At 43.0% G+C, this 20,839-nt stretch overlaps 1 protein-coding gene across 2 annotated transcripts; it reads right to left on the reverse strand.

The window, feature by feature from the left end:
• Positions 1-2,349: 2,349 nt before the first annotated feature.
• zbtb44 (zinc finger and BTB domain containing 44) lies at positions 2,350-20,091 on the reverse strand. 2 transcript variants are annotated; one of them, XM_085130462.1, is made up of 7 exons: positions 19,993-20,091; positions 19,760-19,898; positions 12,432-13,531; positions 11,844-11,928; positions 11,243-11,394; positions 9,970-10,270; positions 2,350-6,269 (listed from the first exon to the last, which is right to left on the reverse strand). In XM_085130462.1, exons 3-7 carry the CDS (start codon positions 13,495-13,497, stop codon positions 5,864-5,866), a joined length of 2,010 nt encoding a protein of 669 aa, XP_084986588.1. In that variant the 5' UTR covers positions 13,498-13,531; positions 19,760-19,898; positions 19,993-20,091; the 3' UTR covers positions 2,350-5,863. The 2 variants fall into 2 exon arrangements, with proteins under 2 accessions (XP_084986588.1, XP_084986587.1); XM_085130461.1 differs by having other exon boundaries at positions 19,760-20,076.
• Between the last annotated feature and the right edge of the window lie 748 nt (positions 20,092-20,839).

Raw genomic sequence — 20,839 nt, forward strand, 5'->3', positions numbered from 1 at the left:
CACAGCAGCATTTCTAATTTCTCTTTGATATTTGGGCGGATTGGGACCCGATGAATGTGAAAACAAAGAATTACCAGATTTTTTTTTTTATTCTAATTTTTGTTTCTAAGAAAAATCAGAGCCACATATGAGGATATTCATTTAAAATGTTGATAGAACAGTAGCAGTATAATGTCCTCGTTAGTGGATATCAGACCCTTGCAGAGCAAAATTGAGTATTTTGGTCTAAATAACCCAAAATGTAATGTCGACACATGTGGACGCAGGTCCTGGGAGGTTAAATCATCCAATGTGCATCTTTAGAAAAACAAACAATTGTGTGTAAAACATTTTAAATATTTAGATCCAACATGAGCCGTGGGAAGAGAAGGACTTCCTGTGATGGGTCTACGATCAGCCAGACGTTCCCAAATGACTCCAGCTTAGCCAAATTTTCATCCACTGGTCATTTCTGCTCCGCTAAATATTCCTGGGAATGACTATGAAAGGCAACTTGTTACCAGAACCAGGGTTTGATATTAATATATATTAATTTCCATTAAAGAAAAGGTTCTTAGCTTTAAAAACATGAATTAATGACTCAGTTTTCCCACCCAGTAGCAGTACACCAGTCCTGATCATGAATTTTACTGTGACTGTCTACGATGCTGATGTTATGAAATATAAAATGTATGAACCTCTTCATGGTTCGGCTGCTGTTTGTTTGTTCTTCAGTTTTAATTCGACTTGATGAAAGCAGCTTGTGAACTGAGCAGGTTTAAGTTTGTAGTCTGTCAGAAATGAAACTTTCCACTGAAATTCTTTGTTCAAGGTTCAGGCAGCACGTTTGGTTAAAGGTGGAAACTTTGACTGTTTCTCGTCTCCCACAGCAGTAAACATCCATTAAGCTTCAGCTTAGGTCCACATAAACAAGTGGTGCGCTGTTCTGCACAGGTGTGTAAACCCGGAGCACCGTGGGTTTGAAGCCAGTCAATCACTTCTACCCTAAAGGTTACTGTGGACGTCCTACGACACGCGCACACTGGCGAGATGGAGCTGACGAGGTGGAACAACAATCCACTGAAATCTTTTCATTTTGCAGCATCCCGTCTGCCACACGGAGAACGACGCCTCCCACAGTTGTTGCCTTGACAGCAGCTGTGGCTTTTTGTTATAAATGAAACAAAAACACAGCACTGAGCTCTGGTGGCAACCGTGCTCCAGGCAGACAGTGGAAGATCTCACATTTCATCAACACAAATCAAAAGAATGAAACAGCAGATGAACGGCGCGCAGGCTGCTCACTGTGACAGTGCACGATTAGTTTAAATATTTGGTTTTACCAAAGAGACGGCGATGCCATCACAGAATGACTTCTGTGGGGTCCTCTGAAGTGGGAAGTTTGTTTTTCTACATGTTTCGCAATAGCAGTTTAATAGGCTGGTTTCATTCCAGTTTTGTAAGTATTCTAAGGTCCTGGTTGGTATTTGTATGCCCGACCAGAAGCACCACAAACAGGGTCTGTTCTCGAGGTAACGTCAGTACCAGCGGCAGTGTTACCCTGAGGCAGAGCAGCAGCTGTTATTTAGGTTAGTGGTTTGACCCCTATTAGAGCGAAGTGCTCCAATAGGGTGATATGGGGGTGACTCTGCTGGGGGCTTCCCATGATGCACTGATGCACACACTGTTTCTTCTTCACTTCTCCACCTCTTTTCACTCAATAAGTGTTTACACACCACTCTGCATTTAATCATTAGTTATCATTAAGCTCTCTTCCTCCCCTCCGCCCATCGAGCAGCAGCAGGTGTGTGCTCCCCCCTGAGCCTGGGTCTGCTGGAGGTTTCCTCCTTCAGCTTCTTCATCTGACTGTTGGGATTTTCTCTGTGTTGTTGCAGCGTCTTATAATGTAAAGAACATTGAAGTGACTGCTGTTGTGATTTGGCACAAAATAAAACTGAGTTGAACCGAATTGTCAAATTTGTAGTTAGACTGAGCCTCTGTCTCAGTTAAGGCTTCATCTGTTCCTCACTATGAGACTGTTGCACAGCCGCAGCTAAAACTGTCACATGAAAAAAGATTAAATTAATGGAAGAAACCATTGTAATCAGTCAGATTGTGCTTTTGCTGGTCTGTTTTCTTTGGGTTCAACTTTAAAAACATGAAGTGGTTTCATTGTCTTTATATTTTCCTAACACTGTCTTATCTGTACTTGTCTGCATCTGTGGCTTGATAACAGAAAAATGTCCGTATATGTTCAACTTGTCTTGAAGTACGGGGTCCAGGTTAAGTGGACGGAGCCTGGCAGGGCCAACAACCCTCGCCTGTTACTCCACACACTCCGAAATAAACCCTCAAAGTTCAGTGACAATCTTTCTGACTTTGATTTTTTTATTTACATTTTAAACTTTTACAAAACAACTATTTTTAAGAACAACAGGACTGCAAAGCCAGAACACTAGCAAAGATTGAGAACAACCATAAACTCTTAAATACAGAGTGGTCTCGTCAGTTTTTAACAGCCAACCGTGGAACATGATCCAGTTAAAACACTCAACACCACCACAAACGTCAGTTCCCCAGATACAGTGTGTGCAGGTTGCATTACCATCTGGGATGTTTTTGTACAGGTTCTCCAAACTACAGTTTAAATACAATATCAAAGACACAAAGTACAACAATCTGTCTCAAAGCAGGTTGTAATCAGGTTGCCTACAGTATAAAGAATATGCAACATAGCATGAGTGTATATACTGGATATTTATATATATACACACACATTGCAGACAGTCACAAAGTGAAGACTACCGAGGCCCCGCCCACTCCCAGGCTAAGCTGTTCTATTCACATTTAACAAGAATATCCAAAGATGCCATGAAACAGCAACCAGAATAGAAAAATCACCAAAAATATATATATATGCCATTATGAAGAGCTACCAGTTTGGGGGGTACTTTTTGTTTTTTATTATTTTCATACTTTTAAATAAATGTATGGACTGGAAAACATATACAACATCAAGTGTACTCGTATAATCAAGATATCTTTTGAAACATTGCACATAAAAAAGGGATAACGTACAGAAAGGAAGAAGAGGGCATGCTGAACAACATATCGATGAAGAGTCGGCTACAAAATAAGGCCTTGACAGAACATACCACCAGCTCAGCACATGCTCTCTTTCACTTCACGGGACGACACGAACATGCAACCTTCCCAACAAACACAGCTGAACACAACCAGTCGTTTCATGTCAAAGCGTACAGATGTTCACAGATCAAACGGGCTCGCGCCTGCTTTCATTCAGTCACATTAGATTGAAACAAAATGATACATTCTTATCTTCTTTTTCATATATTTATATTTTATATATATATATGTATATTTTTAAAAACGAAAACCTTTAAAACGACACCGGTCCATTTATTGCACACCATTGTTTCACAAAAATATTTTGGGCACTTTGCGTTTCGACAAACAGCAGCATTTCATTATAAAAAAGGTGATCTGAATACACACACCAACACAACAGATGAAAAGCGTGACACACACGTGGAGAATAGAAAACTCTCTTTTCTTTTTTCAATTCTGAAATTGTGCAACTAGAGTTAATAGGTCCACTTACTAAGGCTAGCCTCTTCAACGCACAACATCATACAGTGTTGTAAAGGGCAGAACAGCAGGACCCCTCAGCTAAATAACATGGACCGCTTTCAATGATTATCTCTTTCTTTTAATATGTGCAAGTACTGATTGCCACGGCAAATCCCCAATAAGAGAGAGAACATTTGGTCCTAGAGGAAAAAGCTCAGTTTGCACCCAGAGAAAAAGGGCAAATGGCACGACGTTTAAAAAAGGGCTGAACGGATGGCACGGGGCGACGCCGCTGCTTCCTAAGACGGCTCTGATTGGATTCTCAGCAGTATTCATCCTCACGTTTACAATCGAGCTCGTGCTGGAGTGAGCGCGAGAAGGAGCTGTTTGTACGACTTTTGGGGGGCGCACAGTGAACCTAAGCACAACCCAGCTGCAGTCAGTAGCATTCGACTCAGGCGCAACAAATACAGAATCACAAGCCTGTTGGCACGATGCGGGTAACAAAGTCTGACCCGAAAATCCACATTTAAAATAATCAGTAACACAAAGAACAGCCTGCGTGGGTAACAAAGGTTCAACTCACAGTATTTGCTGTGTTCACACGTTAGCAGGCGGGTTACTTCAAAACAACATGATCACATTAGCACTCGACAGCCTCGTGATCACACGGATGACTGTCACACTGGGTCACTTCCTGGGCTACAGTAACTGTGCACTCACTGAGCAGTTTAACCGTTAATGTAAAAATACTCCTCGTTATTGTGACGTCACATATTAGCTTTAGCGTCTCGACGTTAGCCAGCACAATGCTACTGATGAGGGTGGAGAGCTAATTATCAACGGTTTCTGATGAAACCCTGAAACACGAGCTTCTTTGGCACACAGCCTGTCAGGTTGGTCACATACAAATTAATTTGACGCACCAAGGTCAACACCCATATATGTAACAAGCTTCCACAGTCGCCCCCTGTGGCCGTTAGAGGAACTGCAGTTTTTAGCATTGCCACCTGCAGGTTACCGCTCGGTGTAATTCACTGCCAAGCTGTTGTTACAAAGCTTATACATGGTCGTTGTTACAGGGATGTAGTGGACGTGTGCCAGTGGCACGAATTCAAAAGTTGAATTTATAGCAGAGCTGCTGTGTTCAAAGCAAACGTGTTCCCAGTGAACTGCTCAGTGAGTGTTACTGGTAGTCAGGGAATCGTCCTCTTTGTAAGCTCAGAGTCCCACAGAGCCGCACAGAAACGCTGTCAGTGTAACATCGCTCCAAGAGTCAGCTGCTGGCGAGCCACATGAACGTCTATCCAATGAACTGCCTTTGGAAAGAAGGCCGGGATGCTACATTGCCATATCACATTTGGGAATATATAATACTGCAGTCGTTGACGACAATGTAACCATGTGATTTTTTCAGTCTCAATTTGTATCCATTTCGTTGGATTACAAAATAAAAGCTCTAGTGCCGCTCCAATCTTGAGATATTTGACGTCACTAAACAGGAAAATCGTATACTGCACAGATGTTCGGGAATACTTTGTCAAGTAGTTTCAAAAATGAAATGTGTTCATACTGATCAAAGAAATGCACATACACACACCTGACATATCATTTCACAACAACCAACATTCACAGCATTCGAATAGTAAAACTACAGTACAAGCTATTGCAATATAGATAATATTGACATTTAACAGTTTGCCTATAGCAACGGCACTAAAGGAATAACACAGTCGCTGCCAATACAAACTAGCATCAGCACTACAAATGAATACAAACGTTTTTGACTTGATTTGTCACTGTTGGCAAAGCAAAGACCTTTTCTTTCTCTACACGGTACTTTGTTAAAACGGGAACTCTCAGGCACTTTCCAAAAGTAGAGCAAGGCTTCGATTGAACAGACCTCGAATTGGCTAAGACAGAAATGACTTTAGCTTGTGCTGCATTCACGTCATATGGGAAAAACAACCTTCCTCCTTTAAGTGACTCGTAAAAAAACTTCTCCTTGGATTTCGAGCGAGATCTTCTGACCCGCTGAAATCTCACATCAACGGTGAAAGTTTATGAGATATTATATTTGAAACAAAAACAACAACAACAGCTGACATTGAGTTGCTGGGTTTGGTGTTCAGCGTCTGTGTAGAGAAACGCCAGTCGGTCGAAGTATCAGAAAACTCCAACCGCAGCGTCCTGACAGTTTCACACGACGAGGCGTCAACATCCAGTCGTCCCAACCGATATTCCCATATGACATGACTGCAAAATAAGACAATGGGCAAGTAGAAGACTCGAATCACTTTATGGTAATGGAAGCCACCTCCTTGGCCTGAGCATGTTGCTGCTGCTCTTCTTCAAACACCTCTGGGGAACTGCCACCCACGCTGTTGTCCATCTTGGTCTCCTCTGTCATGGGCGCCGTGTCGTCGGCGTCCATCTTCGGGGAGGCTGGGGCTTCCAGGGGATCCAGGGGCTCAGGTGACAGGAAGCCAGAGGAACTCTCACAATTCTGGGTGGAGGAGGAGACCTGGGAGATGACGGGCATCTGCACTGAGGAGGAGGACGAGGCGGGGGTGGTGGTGGAAGCGGAGGTGCTGCCCGGGTAGACCGGATGATGCTGGGTCTCCTCCAGCTCGTACTGGACTCCCAGCGCCTCCTCCTCCTCCTGTACCTGGCTCAGGTAGTCGGGCACGAGGAAATCACTGCGTGGACCAAGAGAACACGTTAAGTCACCCGACAATAACTGCACACGTGCACAAAAACACACTGTAACATACTTGTATATACATAAACTGTAACACACAGAACACATGTCCACGTGTCCCATGGAGATGAGTCACTGTGACCACCAGTAGACCAAAAAGGGATGAGGGATGAGGTTTGGGTATTTATAGACCCGACGGTAACAGCGAGCCAACAGAGACTATCGAGGGGCAGTGGGTCTGCAGCCGACAGGGAATGAGCTGAAAAACCTGAAACTAATCTCCAACAAGTTCTATTAATATTTAAGTTCAATCTTTATCCCACTGTGCTGCAGTTAGTCCTCTATCTGGAACAAGACCACTCCCCCTCTTCTGATTGGTGGCTCCTCCTAAACAGACGATTTGAGGAGAGAGCCGTGTGCCTGAGATGAGCATGTCAGGGTTGGGGATCGTCTGTGTAACAGCACAAACAGCTCGGTTTAAAACCCGTCTGTGATGTGAAGCCTGAGCTTTGGAGTACTGTGCAGAAGTCTTGAGCCACCCTCAGGCTGACTTTTTTCTGTGCCGCTTCTTTTGCTTCTTATTGAGCTGAATCGTCTTGATGCATCTCAATCATCCAGGAAAGTAAGTCTCCAAAAGTTGATTCTGTTCATCTGGACGTAGCGTTTTCTGGGAGAAACGTTTCGTCACTCATCCAGGTGACTTCTTCAGTCTCAGCTGACTGCAGGATTCCCCAATCTTATAAACAGGACATTTGCATAATCATTATGCAAATGTCCTGTTTATAAGATTGGTCCAGATGAACAGAATCAACTTTTGGAGATTGAGCTGAATCATTCCAGCGTTAAAAGGCCCAAACTCAACAGATGAATCAGTGCTAACACCCAGGGTTTAGGCACTTATAGATAGGCTGCTAGAGCCTATCAGTAAAGCATGTTTACTGATAGGTAAACATGAATTTGGACCAGTGGACAATAAAACTTTCCACTGAGACAATACAGATTTTATCCAGCATGTGGAAAGCCTCTGCTCGGCAGCAGCGTCATTCTTCAGCATGACAGTGATCCTGCAGGAAAAGCAAACCTGCTTAGACAAACCCCACCGAGGAGCAGTGAGGCCCAGAGCTCCGTGAAGCAGTGTGGGGTCATCTTCAGAGAGAAGGGAACAAGTCCAAATAAGAGCTTTGGGATGTCCTTCCAGAAGAATGGAGAAATGTTCCTGAAGCTCCGAAGTCACTGTAACAATCTCCTATTTTCCCAGCAGAAAATATATGTAAAGAAATCCGCTCAAGACTTTTGCACAGTACATCAAACTCCTTCTTTGAAACTTTGTCTACCTTCAGCATCCAGATAACCAGGAAACTCATAATCGGGCTGCTAAAAGCTAAAAGCTAAAAGCTAAAAGCTAAAAGCTACTCCACATTTTCCATCGTCAGGGTCACACCTGTAAGGTTTGTTGCTTTCTTTCACAGTTTATTAGTTTATTAACTTTTAATGAAGTTTGCAGATTGTTTCGGTGAAGTTTAATAAACTCCTTGCTATCTAAAATATAACAGGACACCGGAGTAAATTCTCGAGCATCTCACACTTCTGATAATCAGCTGTCTGCTTGACGTTTATTCAGCTGTGTAAAAACTATAACTTTAATCTCAGCCAAACCGATTTACTCAGGAACAAATAAAATACTAAAAAAAGCCAAACAATAACATTTTTAAGTTATCTAAGTGACTTATATATCATGTTTAACCTGAGTAGTGAAAGATGGCGGTGGGTTTGAAAACGATTAGCCGGGAGTCCGGTGTTCTCACGGCTCTAGTTAGCCTAGCCCCCGGCTAGCTATCGAGCTAGTGGCTAACAGACGTCTCCGAAAACGTCGGAGCGCTTTTGAAAATATGTGGTGTCTTGATAAACTGAGCAGATATTTGAGGTTTACACAGCTACATTCTCACCTGAAAATATGTTAAACGTTTATTTTGTGACCCAGAAAGAATAATAAGAGTAATATTAAAACTAAGCAGCTGAAATGATGAAAACAAATAACCTCCCAGATTTAAAGAAGCAGAGATGACAAAGGCATTGGACCACACACAGTACCTGCTACAGCACGCTACAGTTCCTCAGGCGCGCTTATTACTACGAGTTATAATTTGGACGGTTAATCTGTGTGTTAAGGAAGCTCTTGTTTGTACTCTCGATACTTCACTTCATCCTCTTACTTCTGGAAATCTTTCAGTCAGAGCTGAAACTAATTTGAGGTATTTGTAATTTCCTCTCAGTGGTGAATGTTAAAGGAACAGTTTGACATTTTGGGAAATGTCTCCACTCACTTTCTTTACTGACACTTAAATGAAAAGCTTGAGACCATTCGTGTCTGTGCAGTAAATGCAACGCTACAGCCACGAACTGTTTGCTTAGTGTGGCGTAAGCTGGGCCAGTCGAACGGTAACTAAACTACCAGCAGCGTTTACCAAAGCGAGCTGGTGATGAACTCCAACCGGAGCCTGCAGCAGCTGGGGGACCGGTTCCTCTGCTGCTACACCCAGCTCACATGCTACTATTATTAGCATCCCACCTAGGGCTGCCACGATTAGTCGACTATCAAAATCGTTGATTTAAGAGTGTAATAAAAGACTGAAACAGAAGGTGGCAGCACTGCATCTACAAGGACGCCGGCTGCCATTAAACCCAGAAGAAGAAGAAGAAGCTGTGTCCGGTATCGTAGCTGTGTCCAAATTCAAAGACTCCCCAAATGCGGCTGACAAATGGCAGAATTCACAGCGCAGCTCAGCCAATCCCAGTTTCCAACAATGGCAGCAGCTACTTAGTTTTAATATTACTCTTATTATGAATGTTGTTGTTTGGCTTTCTTGGTGTTTTATTTGTTCCTGAGTAAATCGGTTTGGCTGAGATTAAAGTTATAGTTTTCACACAGCTGAATAAACGTCAAGCAGACAGCTGATTATCAGAAGTGTGAGATGCTCGAGAATTTACTCTGGTGTCCTGTTATATTTTAGATAGCAAGGAGTTTATTAAACTTCACCGAAACAATCTGCAAACTTCATTAAAAGTTAATAAACTATCATCTGTTTTTATTGTTAGTGAGCACCTTAAACACTTCCAGCTGTAAGCTAATGATGGTTAGAGCAGATGCTGCTGGTGCAGTCAGCTGTACGTGTTACGTCCGATGGATCCGATTGGTCGACTATCAGAATAATAATGTGTGGCAGCTCCATCTACAAGCATATGCATGTAATTGAATGACTGTTGTTTATTCAAAGAGAAACTTAAAATGATATTTTCTGTTTTATTTCATTGCTGGGACCAGTTACGGGGCACGACTCCCAGTTTTCCCATGTTTTGAATCATGTGGGGTTTCCACACCTGCCACAGCACAGTGCTGTGGACGAGGCCTTATCAGGTATTATCAGTATTCACATTTACACCACAGTTATCAGAGCGGTCATGACGTTTTCATTCATCAGATAATCCTTATTCCCAACATATAAAACAATTGTGTCAAAGCAGTTAAAGTTCCCCAGTAAACACAGACACACTTGATCTAAGCATTCAAATCATCTGATAAACAGTTGTACAAAGCCAAAGTCACGACAACGAGCCTTCTGTTAGAATCTAAACTCGACTTTTTCTCATCCAGGTGAGATCTGAGTAAATGATGGGGGCGGCGCCCCCTGACTCCTCACCTGCTCTGGAAGTAGTTTGCTAGTTCGGATGCCTCATGGTTCAGACTCCTCAGGTGTACAATTAAATTGCCAGAGTTGGTGAACATGGCGCCGCACGTTTTGCACTCATAAATCCGCGGCTTGCGGATTATGTGTCGGGAGACCCTCATGTGGTGCTTATATTCACCGAAGGACGTGAATGTGGCGCTACAAATCTGGCACCGGAAACAGCGTTTACCTTCGTGCTTCAGCCGATGCATCTTTAGGGAGTAGGCCCGTGTGAACTTTTTCCCACAGCGGTCACACTGGAAAGGTTTAATGCCTGGAAAAAGAGACAAAACCACGCTTGCTGATCTGTACATTAGCATAACACAAGTGTTTGTGCGCGCGTGTGAGATGTTAAGCTTTTTTAAATCAGAGTCTCCTTGAAAGTCTCCTTTGTTTCCTGAGGCATTTACAAGAGCAGCAACTTGTATCGTTTAACCTTTTTATTAGGGATGCACCGATACAGATACTGGTATCGGGTATCGGGGCCGATACTGTAAAATGTGTGTGTACTCATACTCGTAAAAGTTAACCGATACCATGAACCGATACCAACTTATTTCATTAATCAGAGGGTGGCTTGTCATTTCTGTTGTAGTTTTTTAGATTGGCCACTAGGGGGCCAATTATTTTATTTATTATTTATTTTATAATTTTTTATATTTTATTATTTATTTAATAATAATAATTTTGTTTGTTTGTTTACAATATGGACACTCTGCAATAATTTAAAAGTTTATTTTATTCCAAACAGAAGTGTTTATTTATTATTGTGAAAGCTCGAGACAGTGCCAATAGTTCAGTGATATTTTGTTAAATTACAATGTGGAGACTCTGCAGTAATTTAACAGAAGTGCTTATTTTTCACTTGAAATTTTTTTGTGGTCATTTTTATTAAGATTTTATTTTTTATCGGCAGGGAATATAATAAAACCTGTCTTCCAATTCATTGTGTGTGTGTGTGTGTGTGGTAGAAGTATCGGTTTTTGTACTCTGTATCGGCAAGTACTCAGATCCAAGTATCGGTATCGTATCGGTTTGAAAAAATTGGTATCGTTGCATCCCTACTTTTTATTAAAATCTTCACAACCAAGAAAAGTATCAACCCAGTTGTTCTTCTTGTCTCCAAGTAAAAAGACAACAATGTCTCAGAAAACAAAGGCTTCAACATTTTTGTTTACTTCAAAGGGGCGTGGTGCTGTGCAGTCATATATAAAGGATCTTGCACTTGCGTTCATATTTCACCTACCGGAGTGTATGAGCATGTGCTGTTTCAGGTTTTGAATGCGTGTGAACCGGACTCCGCAGGTCGGACACTGAAAGGGCCGGTCAGGGCCGTTGGTGCCAGGCCGTGTAGAAGGACTGATGTAGAGATGGTACGGATACTGAATCCCTTCCAACCTGAAACACAAACAGAGGACTAGTCATTGATGCAGCCCAGTCCCAGTATAGAGCTCTCTTCTTCTATTTTAACAGTGCTGACAGCGGATCAGGGTAACAACTCGACATGCACAACGTAGCAAAAGTGAGCATGAACAAGCATGTGCGTGCACCTACACATACCATCGTTGCATCTGCTGGTTATAATATCAGGAGCTAACAGAAAGCACAACCCTAACCAAGTATATATGTGTTTATATGTGTGGTGTGATTAGTGACGACAGCGATGTGCACTGAGGAACGTGCTAACACGCGTCACACAACGACCATTCTTTAGATTAGCGTGCATCATTTAAACACGACGTCTTTATTATCCAACCAGGTGTGGCCCAGATGTTCAGTCTACGACGTCTATATGTTCTTTCCTACTTTGTGATTGGTTCACAGCGAGTTTCAACAAATCACGATACCTCTCATCATCTTCCGCATGTCCTCCAGCGTTAGAGGTGCTCTGCATTGACGGTAAGCCCTCTGACACGCCCTCATCCATCGAGCCTGGGAAGAGGGAGGGAAGAAAATGACTCACGGTAGCTGTCGACTGACAATAAAGCCTAAAGACATCTTGGACACGGTTAGACTAACGCACTCTTTGAAGGCTAATCCGCTGCTTCGGGATTGATGCTGCTGGATAACAAAGCACTGTGCCACTGAACAGTTTAGGAAAAAATGACGAATGTTTCCATTTCCTTTTTTTATTTATGGAAAGGCAGAAAAGCTTTCAAGCTGAATTTGGACCAGTGGACAATAAAACTTTCCACTGAGACAATACAAATAAAAATGCAGTGGGTGGAGGCAGCTCTGGGAGCAGGGCGAGGCAGGTTCGACTGCACACTTTGCAAAGCAGCGCCGTCTTAAGTGGGTCAGGACACAGCCCCGTTACACCAGTGAGAAACACAACATGCACATCGAAGTTTGATCTAAACCGAACGTTTTAACCAAATATAATCGTGCACATGTGATACAACAATGCACCGTGAAGGTAGGACGAAGACGCTCACCTATGGAGGAGGACTGTGGACTGATGAGGAGCTCCTCTTGGACCTGTTCGCTCCCCGGCACCGTCTGCTGGTCACTCAGCGAGCTCTGAGAGGCACTGACTGGCTGTGACGATGCTTCCTGGACCTCTTCGTCACTGAGACGCTCCACCTTCACCCTTACATCCTCCTCCTCCGCTGCGACAGGTGAAGACACCGTCTTTGAGCTCTCGCACGTTAGGTAGTCGCTGAGCCGACGGCCAACCACGACCTCCGAGGTCCCCGGGGTTCCCTGCTCCAAACAGCGAGGGCTCTCCGGCAGCTTCGATTTGTCCGAGTGAAACCTCCGGTCGATGCCGAAAGGGAAAGTCCAGGGGAAGGCCAGGGAGGACTCCACGGGCTGGGCCGCGCTGTCTGAGAACGAGGGCGATGGGTTGGGGATCTGAGGGGAGGTGGTGACCATCTGTGTAGTGCATTTGAGCGGACTCTCGGGGGAAGCCATCGACACGAAGCTTTTGCGTTTCCTTCGCGATTCGCGGCAGATGGGAACATTTCTTTCCATCACGCTGCAGTCGGAAGACACCGGCGACACGCTGCCGTCCAGCGGTGTCAGGGCACAGTTCGACGAGGCGCTCTCCGGTGCCGATTCGTGAGGTTTATCCGCTCCCATGTTGTTGTTGTTATTGTTGTTACCCGGAGTCCACAGAATACTTGACTTCATGAACTCCGAACACGTACTAGCCACGGCAAACATCTGCATGTAGCTGGCAGCTGCCAGGACGTCGATGATATTCTCCGTGCTGATGGAAAGAGTCGACGTGTAGGCGTACTCCAGCAGGGGCGCGAAACCGCTAACCGTCACGTGGTGAAGGTCCAACACAAACTTGTCCTCCTCCTCAGGCCGGCCCACCAGCTTGGAGCGGAAGAATTCACTGCAGCAGGCCAGAACCACTTTGTGGGCCAGGAAGAGCTTGTCTTGGACTCGGATGGTGACGTCGCATAAATGACCCTCGTTGCGCAAAGCGTTGAGCTTCTCGAGCATCTCCTGGCTGTGCGAGGTCGAGCTGTGGGTGAAGGTTTTCACCCCCATGTTGGAAGTCCTCTTTATCCAAAGGATGCGTGTCCTGCAGAGACAAGAAGTCATAAATAAATGCTTTTAATTTGCTGTTACCGCGCCAGTCCTTTCTACCGGTAAAAGAAACAGATCGCTGTGAATGTACTTTGGATTTTCTCCAAGATCCTCTTTAAACCTGAACCAAACAATGTAAAAATGATACACCGTGTAGCTGCTGGTCAGGTGCACGACTAATTAGACATATTTATACATACATATGTCACATATTCACACTCTCCAGTCAACGCATGAGGAGAAACTCTGGTTCTGCATCAGCACGAGGACACTGACGAGCAGACTGGGAGGTCAGGGATCAAACCAGCGACCTCCTGAGCCACAGAGAAAATAGAAAAACACTCATGAAAAGATTCTTGTATTCACTTTTTGAGCTGTTGTTTATTATAAATCAGCTATAACTCAATCACACCTCATTCCCTCACAGCAGTCTGTCCTCGTAAGCTCAAATTAAATCACAGCTCAGGCCGAGACGCCTAAAACTGATCTTCTTTCTACGAGCTGTTGCATTTGGTCTGGGTCGGAGACCAGCTAGGCTCTTCTGTGCTGCGTAACAGTTAGCCGTTAGCTTCAGCAGGTGTAGCTGTGAGCTCGCTGCCGCCCGTCTCCGCCTGCTCTGTATTCACAGACATCCTTAGGTGGAGGTTCAGTACTGTAGGTGTGCAGGGATTAGCTTTCCTTCCAACACAGATCAGACACAGCGAGAGTCGGGGCTTATCTCGCTTCCGTGTTTACTGCCCTCCTCCCCAACTGTGTGACACGTATCTGGTTTTCACTTCACTTAAATCAGCAATCAACAGGAAAACACTGTAAACACATTTAGGAGCTGAGGAAGTGTAACCTCAATCAATGAATGAGGTTAGATTCCAGCACTGACCAAAATATCACCCTCCTCATGTAGCTGCTGTTATACTATAAACTATACTTGATTGTTGCAGCAGTATGTCGTTACTCGTGGCTATGATGACTACTGAACAGTTTATATGTAGTCATCAGGCTGTCTCTGACGCTGCTGTTACACTTCCAAAGGACTAGGCTGGGTTTTAATAATCGATTCATCGATTAAAATCGATTCTGGATTGGATAACGTGATATCGATTCATTAAAATCCTGAATCGATTTTTTTATATAAATGTATTTTGCACAAAACGCCAGAATCTCAGGATAAACCTCACAACATTTCAACAACCACCAAACAGCTAAAACAGTAAATGAGAGCAGGAACACGGATTCTGCACAGAGACGTAAACACACAGCGTGGACGCATCAGAATCAGTGAGATGTGACTTTCTCACTGACGGCATGGACGTGGTCGGGGCTGAAAGCCGACAGCTCACTGACTCTGATGCGTCGGTGGGTCGAGCTTTGTGTTTACGTCGTTTTTTCACTGATTCTAAAGCTGCAGGTTTGATGTCTCTCCAAACAATATTGACCGAACCAGCAGCAAAAGAAGATCCAAACTTCACATAAACATCATCGTGGATTCACTCTGACTTTTGCTGTTTTGCTTCCACCAGGATAAAATCACACTTCATGCACAGCTCTCTCTCTCTCTCTCTCTCTCTCTCTCTCTCTCTCTCTCAGTTTCTCGTCTAAAAATCTGTTTTCTTCATTATTCGCTTGCTTGTTACGCACAAGTCTACTGTTGTTTACAGGCTGTCGGCCGCTGTGTTTTTTTCCTTTTACTTACTTCTGAAAAGAAAACCTAATTTCTGCCGTTCAATACTGAATAAATGTAAACTTTTTAAAATTATGCAAAATGCAAAACGCTAAGCCGTGTCTGTAATAAAACCGCTGTAACTTCAGAGGTGATGTTCATGTGTTGATTAATGGTTTTCTTTTGTTTTTGATCTACTGCAGAATATTTTTATAAAATCCCAGAACAGGAAAATCAGCTTCATGTTTTTCTGTTTTATCCTCAGCTACTTTGACACAAAGGTCTCTGCTGTGACGCTCACACCTTTGATAACGTCTGGAAAGTGTCAGCTTCCTTTTTATAGATACAAAAATATGTAAATGTACTGATCTGAATTATAATATTTCTGACTGTCTGAGGCAAAACTTCCCAGATTTAAATCGAACTGAATCGATTCTTGAAATCAGTGGCGATACCAGCCCTAGGAAGGACCAGTAGAAGATGACACATTAGTGTGTTTCACCACATCACTATGTCTTAAAATGACGGTGTGTGTGACGACCAAAGAAGAACAACGCCGAGTGAGTAATGTGACAACTTCAAAAAGTAATCGCACTTCAATTTGAGCACCAAGAAGCAATAGGACATTGAAGACATTTTAAAAGCCTGTTTTGTCTTTATTTGAGTTTGAGACTTTTCTACTGACCCAAACTTTACATGATTATTCTTTAAATCATTGTCAATGTGTCAAATCCAGGCCGAGCTGTCAAAGACTCGGTGTGGAATCACTGACTCAACAATCAAAAGGACAGAAACAAAACGACATGACGTCGAGAGCAGAGACAGAGGGGACGGGCAAGCGCTCGATGTTCAGAGGACAGTGGATAAAGGTAGACAGGAATATAAAGAGGTGCTTTCTGAGGGGAAGGTGAAGGGGGGCTGAAAGCAGGCAGGGGTAGGAACGCAGAGGACCAAATGCCAAGTTATGTAACAACAATCAAAGCAGATGCGCGGCAATGCGAGCCAGACCCATGTGGAGGCCAGCACACTACAGGACGCTCAAGCAGCTGTCTGCGAGACGTGGATTCTCTGAGGCATGAGATTTTCCATCAAACAAAAGCTCGAGTGAAGGGGCTCTCACAGGGAGAGCGCACTCTCCTTCACACGGCCTCACCAAAGGAAAATACTCTTGGGCCATGTTGGCCCAGTAAAGGCAAAGTGAATTATAGATTGGGGCTGCGGTGGTGCAACAGGAGTCTGAACCAGCAAACAGAGCACATTAGAAAACGAGCTTTATTCCACCACCAGGTTAGACTCCTGTCAGAAGAAGAGATTCCTATTAACCTGTTCAAGTCAATGTTCTTTAATGTGAAACTGAGATGGCAAACAGACATTTCACAAGAAAAAAGGCTGTGCTGAGGGAATCATGGAGCTCAGAGTGCAGGGACCTCTGCTTCTCTTTATATATTTATATTTGCATTGACCTACGAAGTCAGACGACACAAATCCTTAAGAGTGAATTCAAAATACCCGACAATATTTTTTTCATTCAGACGCAGAAACATAAAACGTTTGTTACGCGATCTTATTTATTTACAGTCTGCGTGACTTGAATCCGCTGGTTGTTCTCTTTGTAGCATTCACAGAACGTGCTTTCAACAGCAACGCTACACAATCCTCTTTGGTGGGCAAACTAGGCAACTTGGACACCACAACATGGTTGAAGGGTGTCTCTACATTTTAAATTCTTCATTCAACTGTTGTTATAAATGCCAATCTAGCAGTAAATAGGGGTGGGGAAAAAATGGATACTGTGTAGCATGGTGATACTTTGTTTGCTAATAATGTATCGATACAGGGACAGCAGAAATCGATATTTTGTTACAAAAAGGTTTTTGTGCTCTGACTTCAGAGCATGTTGATCCTTTTTCTGAGCAAGAATCCTGACATTCCTTCACTGTCCAAATGTGTTTAACTTGTTTTTGGCAGCAATAAACATGACAGTTTACTTATTTATATTTAAGACATGTTTTATTTTAATTAAGTTTAAAACTTTTTTATTTAATGTAAAATTACATTTTGTTTTAATTTACTTTCAAATTCTTCAGTTGCTGAAGGGGCTGCATAGTTTTCATAAACTGCATAGTTCAGAATAGCTATAATTGTACCAGATGGTTGATTCAGTTAAGTTGGACTAGACTGTAATACAAACCGTTCAGTTTGTCAACAATCAAACTGAAATGAGAGAAAGACTGAGTGTGAGACTTTGATATTAGAGAAAATGATGATTGATAAAGTTTACCTTTATGTACAGAATCTGAATATCGTAAAATATTTTTAAAAATTGCAATAATATCGTATCGTGGGATGTATGGTAATTCCCACCTCTAGTAAATAGCTAATATTGGCAAATAATGTCAGCAATAAATTGGTCAGGTTTCACAACAGCATGTCTTAAATCTGCAATGTTGCTAAAATGAGAACTATCCTGTTTCAGATTTTCAGGTTCTTCTAAAAACTCCCTGGAAGTCTTGACTTGATCCAAAATGCTGCAGCCAGGTTGGTTCAATCCAGAATTCAGGGTAAAATCCTTCTTCTCTCAAATTTATGAACGATCAGGCGCCGTCCTGTCTTAAACGTCTCTATGGTTTCTCAATAGAGCACTACGCTCTCAGTTGTTTCTAAAAGTAGAACGTGAGGCAGAGCCCGTGGATTCACAAGACAGGCCTGTGATTGGAAGCCATTAGCCAATGATCAAGTGGAAAACACCACAGCTGACCAACGCTTATAAAACAGGCTTCATTTGTTATTTAGTGTGATGTCACTCATAATGGGTGACGAACATAATGAGACAATGAACTCAACAGCAGAGAGCTAAGAAAGCTCTCACCCCGACACACTTCTGTGTGGGAGTCTCTGAACAATCACACCTGTTGCCACCTGGTGGCCTTCAGATTGCAGGATGATGTCCATCTTTCTTACCGTCGAGATAAAAAACAAGAGAGAAGATGTATTTGAAGAAAATAAATAATTGCATCGACTATTCAACTTTCCAAAACGTGTGCAGAAAAATCAATAACAAATGTTATTCCTCCACATATGCAGCATCTGCCGGTGTGCTAACCCACGATATTACCCGCCTCGTCGAACTTTCCTCTGACAGAGACACTGAAAGAATTTTGAAGTGAAATTCATGGGAGAATCCTGTAATACCATCGATGGCAGACTGTAACGTCCAGAGGAACAAAGTGCTACTACGGGCACTTGGTCAACTTCTGGCTGCTTGCTTATTCACAAGAGATTTTTTTTCTTTACACCAGGAGCTCTTCCTCACTTTGTGTCCTCCTGTGATCAGACCAAGGCCCTTTCACTCATCAGAGGACTATTTAAATCACTACACTATGGAGGCGCTCTAAAGTTAATTTAGAGAACATTTCAAAATGACTTGTTGAACACTTCACAACGTTCATAACGTTGATCCTCATGTTAAGTTCAAACATTAGGTTTGACACTCTGAAAGAGATTTTTATTTTTAACACAAATTCTGGAGGAAACATGCATAAATATACTTCTTTGTAACAGCTACTTAAAAGTGAGCATGATTGTTTCCCACATTAGACTCTGGATTTGTTTTGATGCTGTTTATTAGTTTATTAGCAGGTGAATAATAAGACGAATAAGCTTGCATGCAACTGATTAAACGATGACTATATGACAGACTATAGGGTAGAGGGGGCGTGGCCTTCATCCTGTACTTATACTAATTGCATTGCATGAAACCAAAGTGAGCAAAAGTGCAGAACTATAACAGCAGAAAGCTGAGAATGTGGATAAAACAAACAAACAAAGAACGACTGTGTCTGTGTGTGTGTGTGTGTGTGTGTGTGTGTGTGTCTCAGTTTCAAGTGGACAAGATGCTCCGCGAACACGATTGCAACAACAATCACAGTTTAGCAAACACTAGCTAACGGTGTCAAACAGACGCCGAGTTTGCCAGGAGGCGATTTGAATTTTCAAAATAAAAGCCAAACGAACCTGACAAATCATTTGAAGCAAATGGGGCACGTTAATGTGTGACAGTTACTGGTGTCGTTCAACGGGTTTAAAACACAGTTGTTACCTACAACTTGCACGACGTAAAGTAATTATTTCTATTATATGACTATAATAGCCATTTATACTAGTCATCATTCATATTCATGTGTTATTCACAACTATTGCTGGTAGACCTGTGGTGTTTTCTTTTAAGTTAGCTTTCTGAACTGCACTGCAGTCTGAGATTTTACCAATCTGCATAAATACTAAGTCAGAAATATACAAAATAAGAGAACATTTTTAGTTGACTTCATTTATTTTGAAGCCGACGTATTCCCATTTCCGTTTTGACCGCAGACTAGCCGCTGCACTTTGACGCAGCTGCTCCACGGGAGCTAACTGGCGTTAGCTGCCAAGCTAGCGATAGCTGAGACAACACGGCGCTCTTAGCTGGTTTGTTTGTCGTTTTCAGTGTCGAGAAAGCAACACAACCAGACAGGAATATACACACACGGTTAGCGTTATCAGACACAGCGGACGGAGGTAGTTTACCTTCTCGGGTGAGGCCTGTGATAACGGATGGGCCTCGGGTCGCAAACAGCTCAGCTGACAAAGCAGTTGGAGACAGCGGTGTGCCCTGCCGCTCTTCTCCGCTCCCTTCACATTCCTCGCTCTTCCAGCAGTTGTCAGCCTGCCAGCCTCCAAAAGTCGCGCTTTAATTAAAGCTCACATGAATTCACATTACAGCAGGCTGGTGTTAAAAGTTGCCGAGGTGCAGTTTTTACCCCTTTGTGCTCCCCGCTGTCCTTTCTGCGCTGTATTTGTACCCCCACAATGCAACGCGCATCTCCCACTGTACTGTACAGTACTGTCAGAAACAGGAAGTCTCACATTAAGCTGTATACGCACACCTCGGGGCAGCTCGGGGGTCCCCACTGTTTGTATGCGTTTGTGTGAAGTTTATATTTTCTCTATAGAGATGTTCATAGAATCACAGCATGTGCAAATCTGCTGTATTTGTACATTTTCTTGTCTTTATATTATCACATCTATTATTTAAAGTAATTTGATAATCTTTTACTTACAATCTGTGATTTTTGGAAATTCTGATTGTAACTCTTCTAAATCCTTTTATATTACAACATCCTGTGTTTCTTGATGCCTCTATTTATTGTAACTTTTAAATAAAATGATGGTGTGCCGTTCAGGAGCTCCTGTTAACCATGGAAACCTCAGACTTTCAGTATAAGTCGGGCTCATGCCACCTGAAGAAATACTCTTAATGAATCTGCAGTGGTTGGACATTAGTGATGGGCAGGAGTATTACAGTGGGTGATTTTATGGAGTCGGAGAAAAGTCTTCTGTATCTGAATAAGACTAGAGATGAAGTAAGAGGACAGCTGCACAACTGGTGAATATCTTGGGACCGGATGTTGATGTGGTGGAAGAGTACATAGACCAACAACAGGCTAAACTCCGGGGAAGCTGAGGTGCTTCGGTCTGTGCAGCACAGTACAGGAGATTTTCTATCAGTCACTTGTGGCTAGTTCAGTATACTTTGCTGGGGGGGAGCTGGTGAAGAGCACTGGATCATCTGAGCTCTGGTGAAGAGGATAATCCTGACCACCTTCT

Source organism: Neolamprologus multifasciatus, chromosome 14 (assembly GCF_963576455.1).
Source record: "Neolamprologus multifasciatus chromosome 14, fNeoMul1.2, whole genome shotgun sequence".
NCBI classification, from domain to species: domain Eukaryota; kingdom Metazoa; phylum Chordata; class Actinopteri; order Cichliformes; family Cichlidae; genus Neolamprologus; species Neolamprologus multifasciatus.

Excerpts from the sequence above, each read along its gene's own strand:
- zbtb44 (XM_085130462.1), bottom strand. The coding sequence starts at position 13,497 with ATGGGGGTGAAAACCTTCACCCACAGCTCGACCTCGCACAGCCAGGAG. Across the intron at positions 11,929-12,431 it reads TCCACAGTCCTCCTCCATAG|GCTCGATGGATGAGGGCGTG; the intron begins GTGAGCGTCTTC and ends CCCTCTTCCCAG. Across the intron at positions 11,395-11,843 it reads CATGCGGAAGATGATGAGAG|GTTGGAAGGGATTCAGTATC; the intron begins GTATCGTGATTT and ends TTTGTGTTTCAG.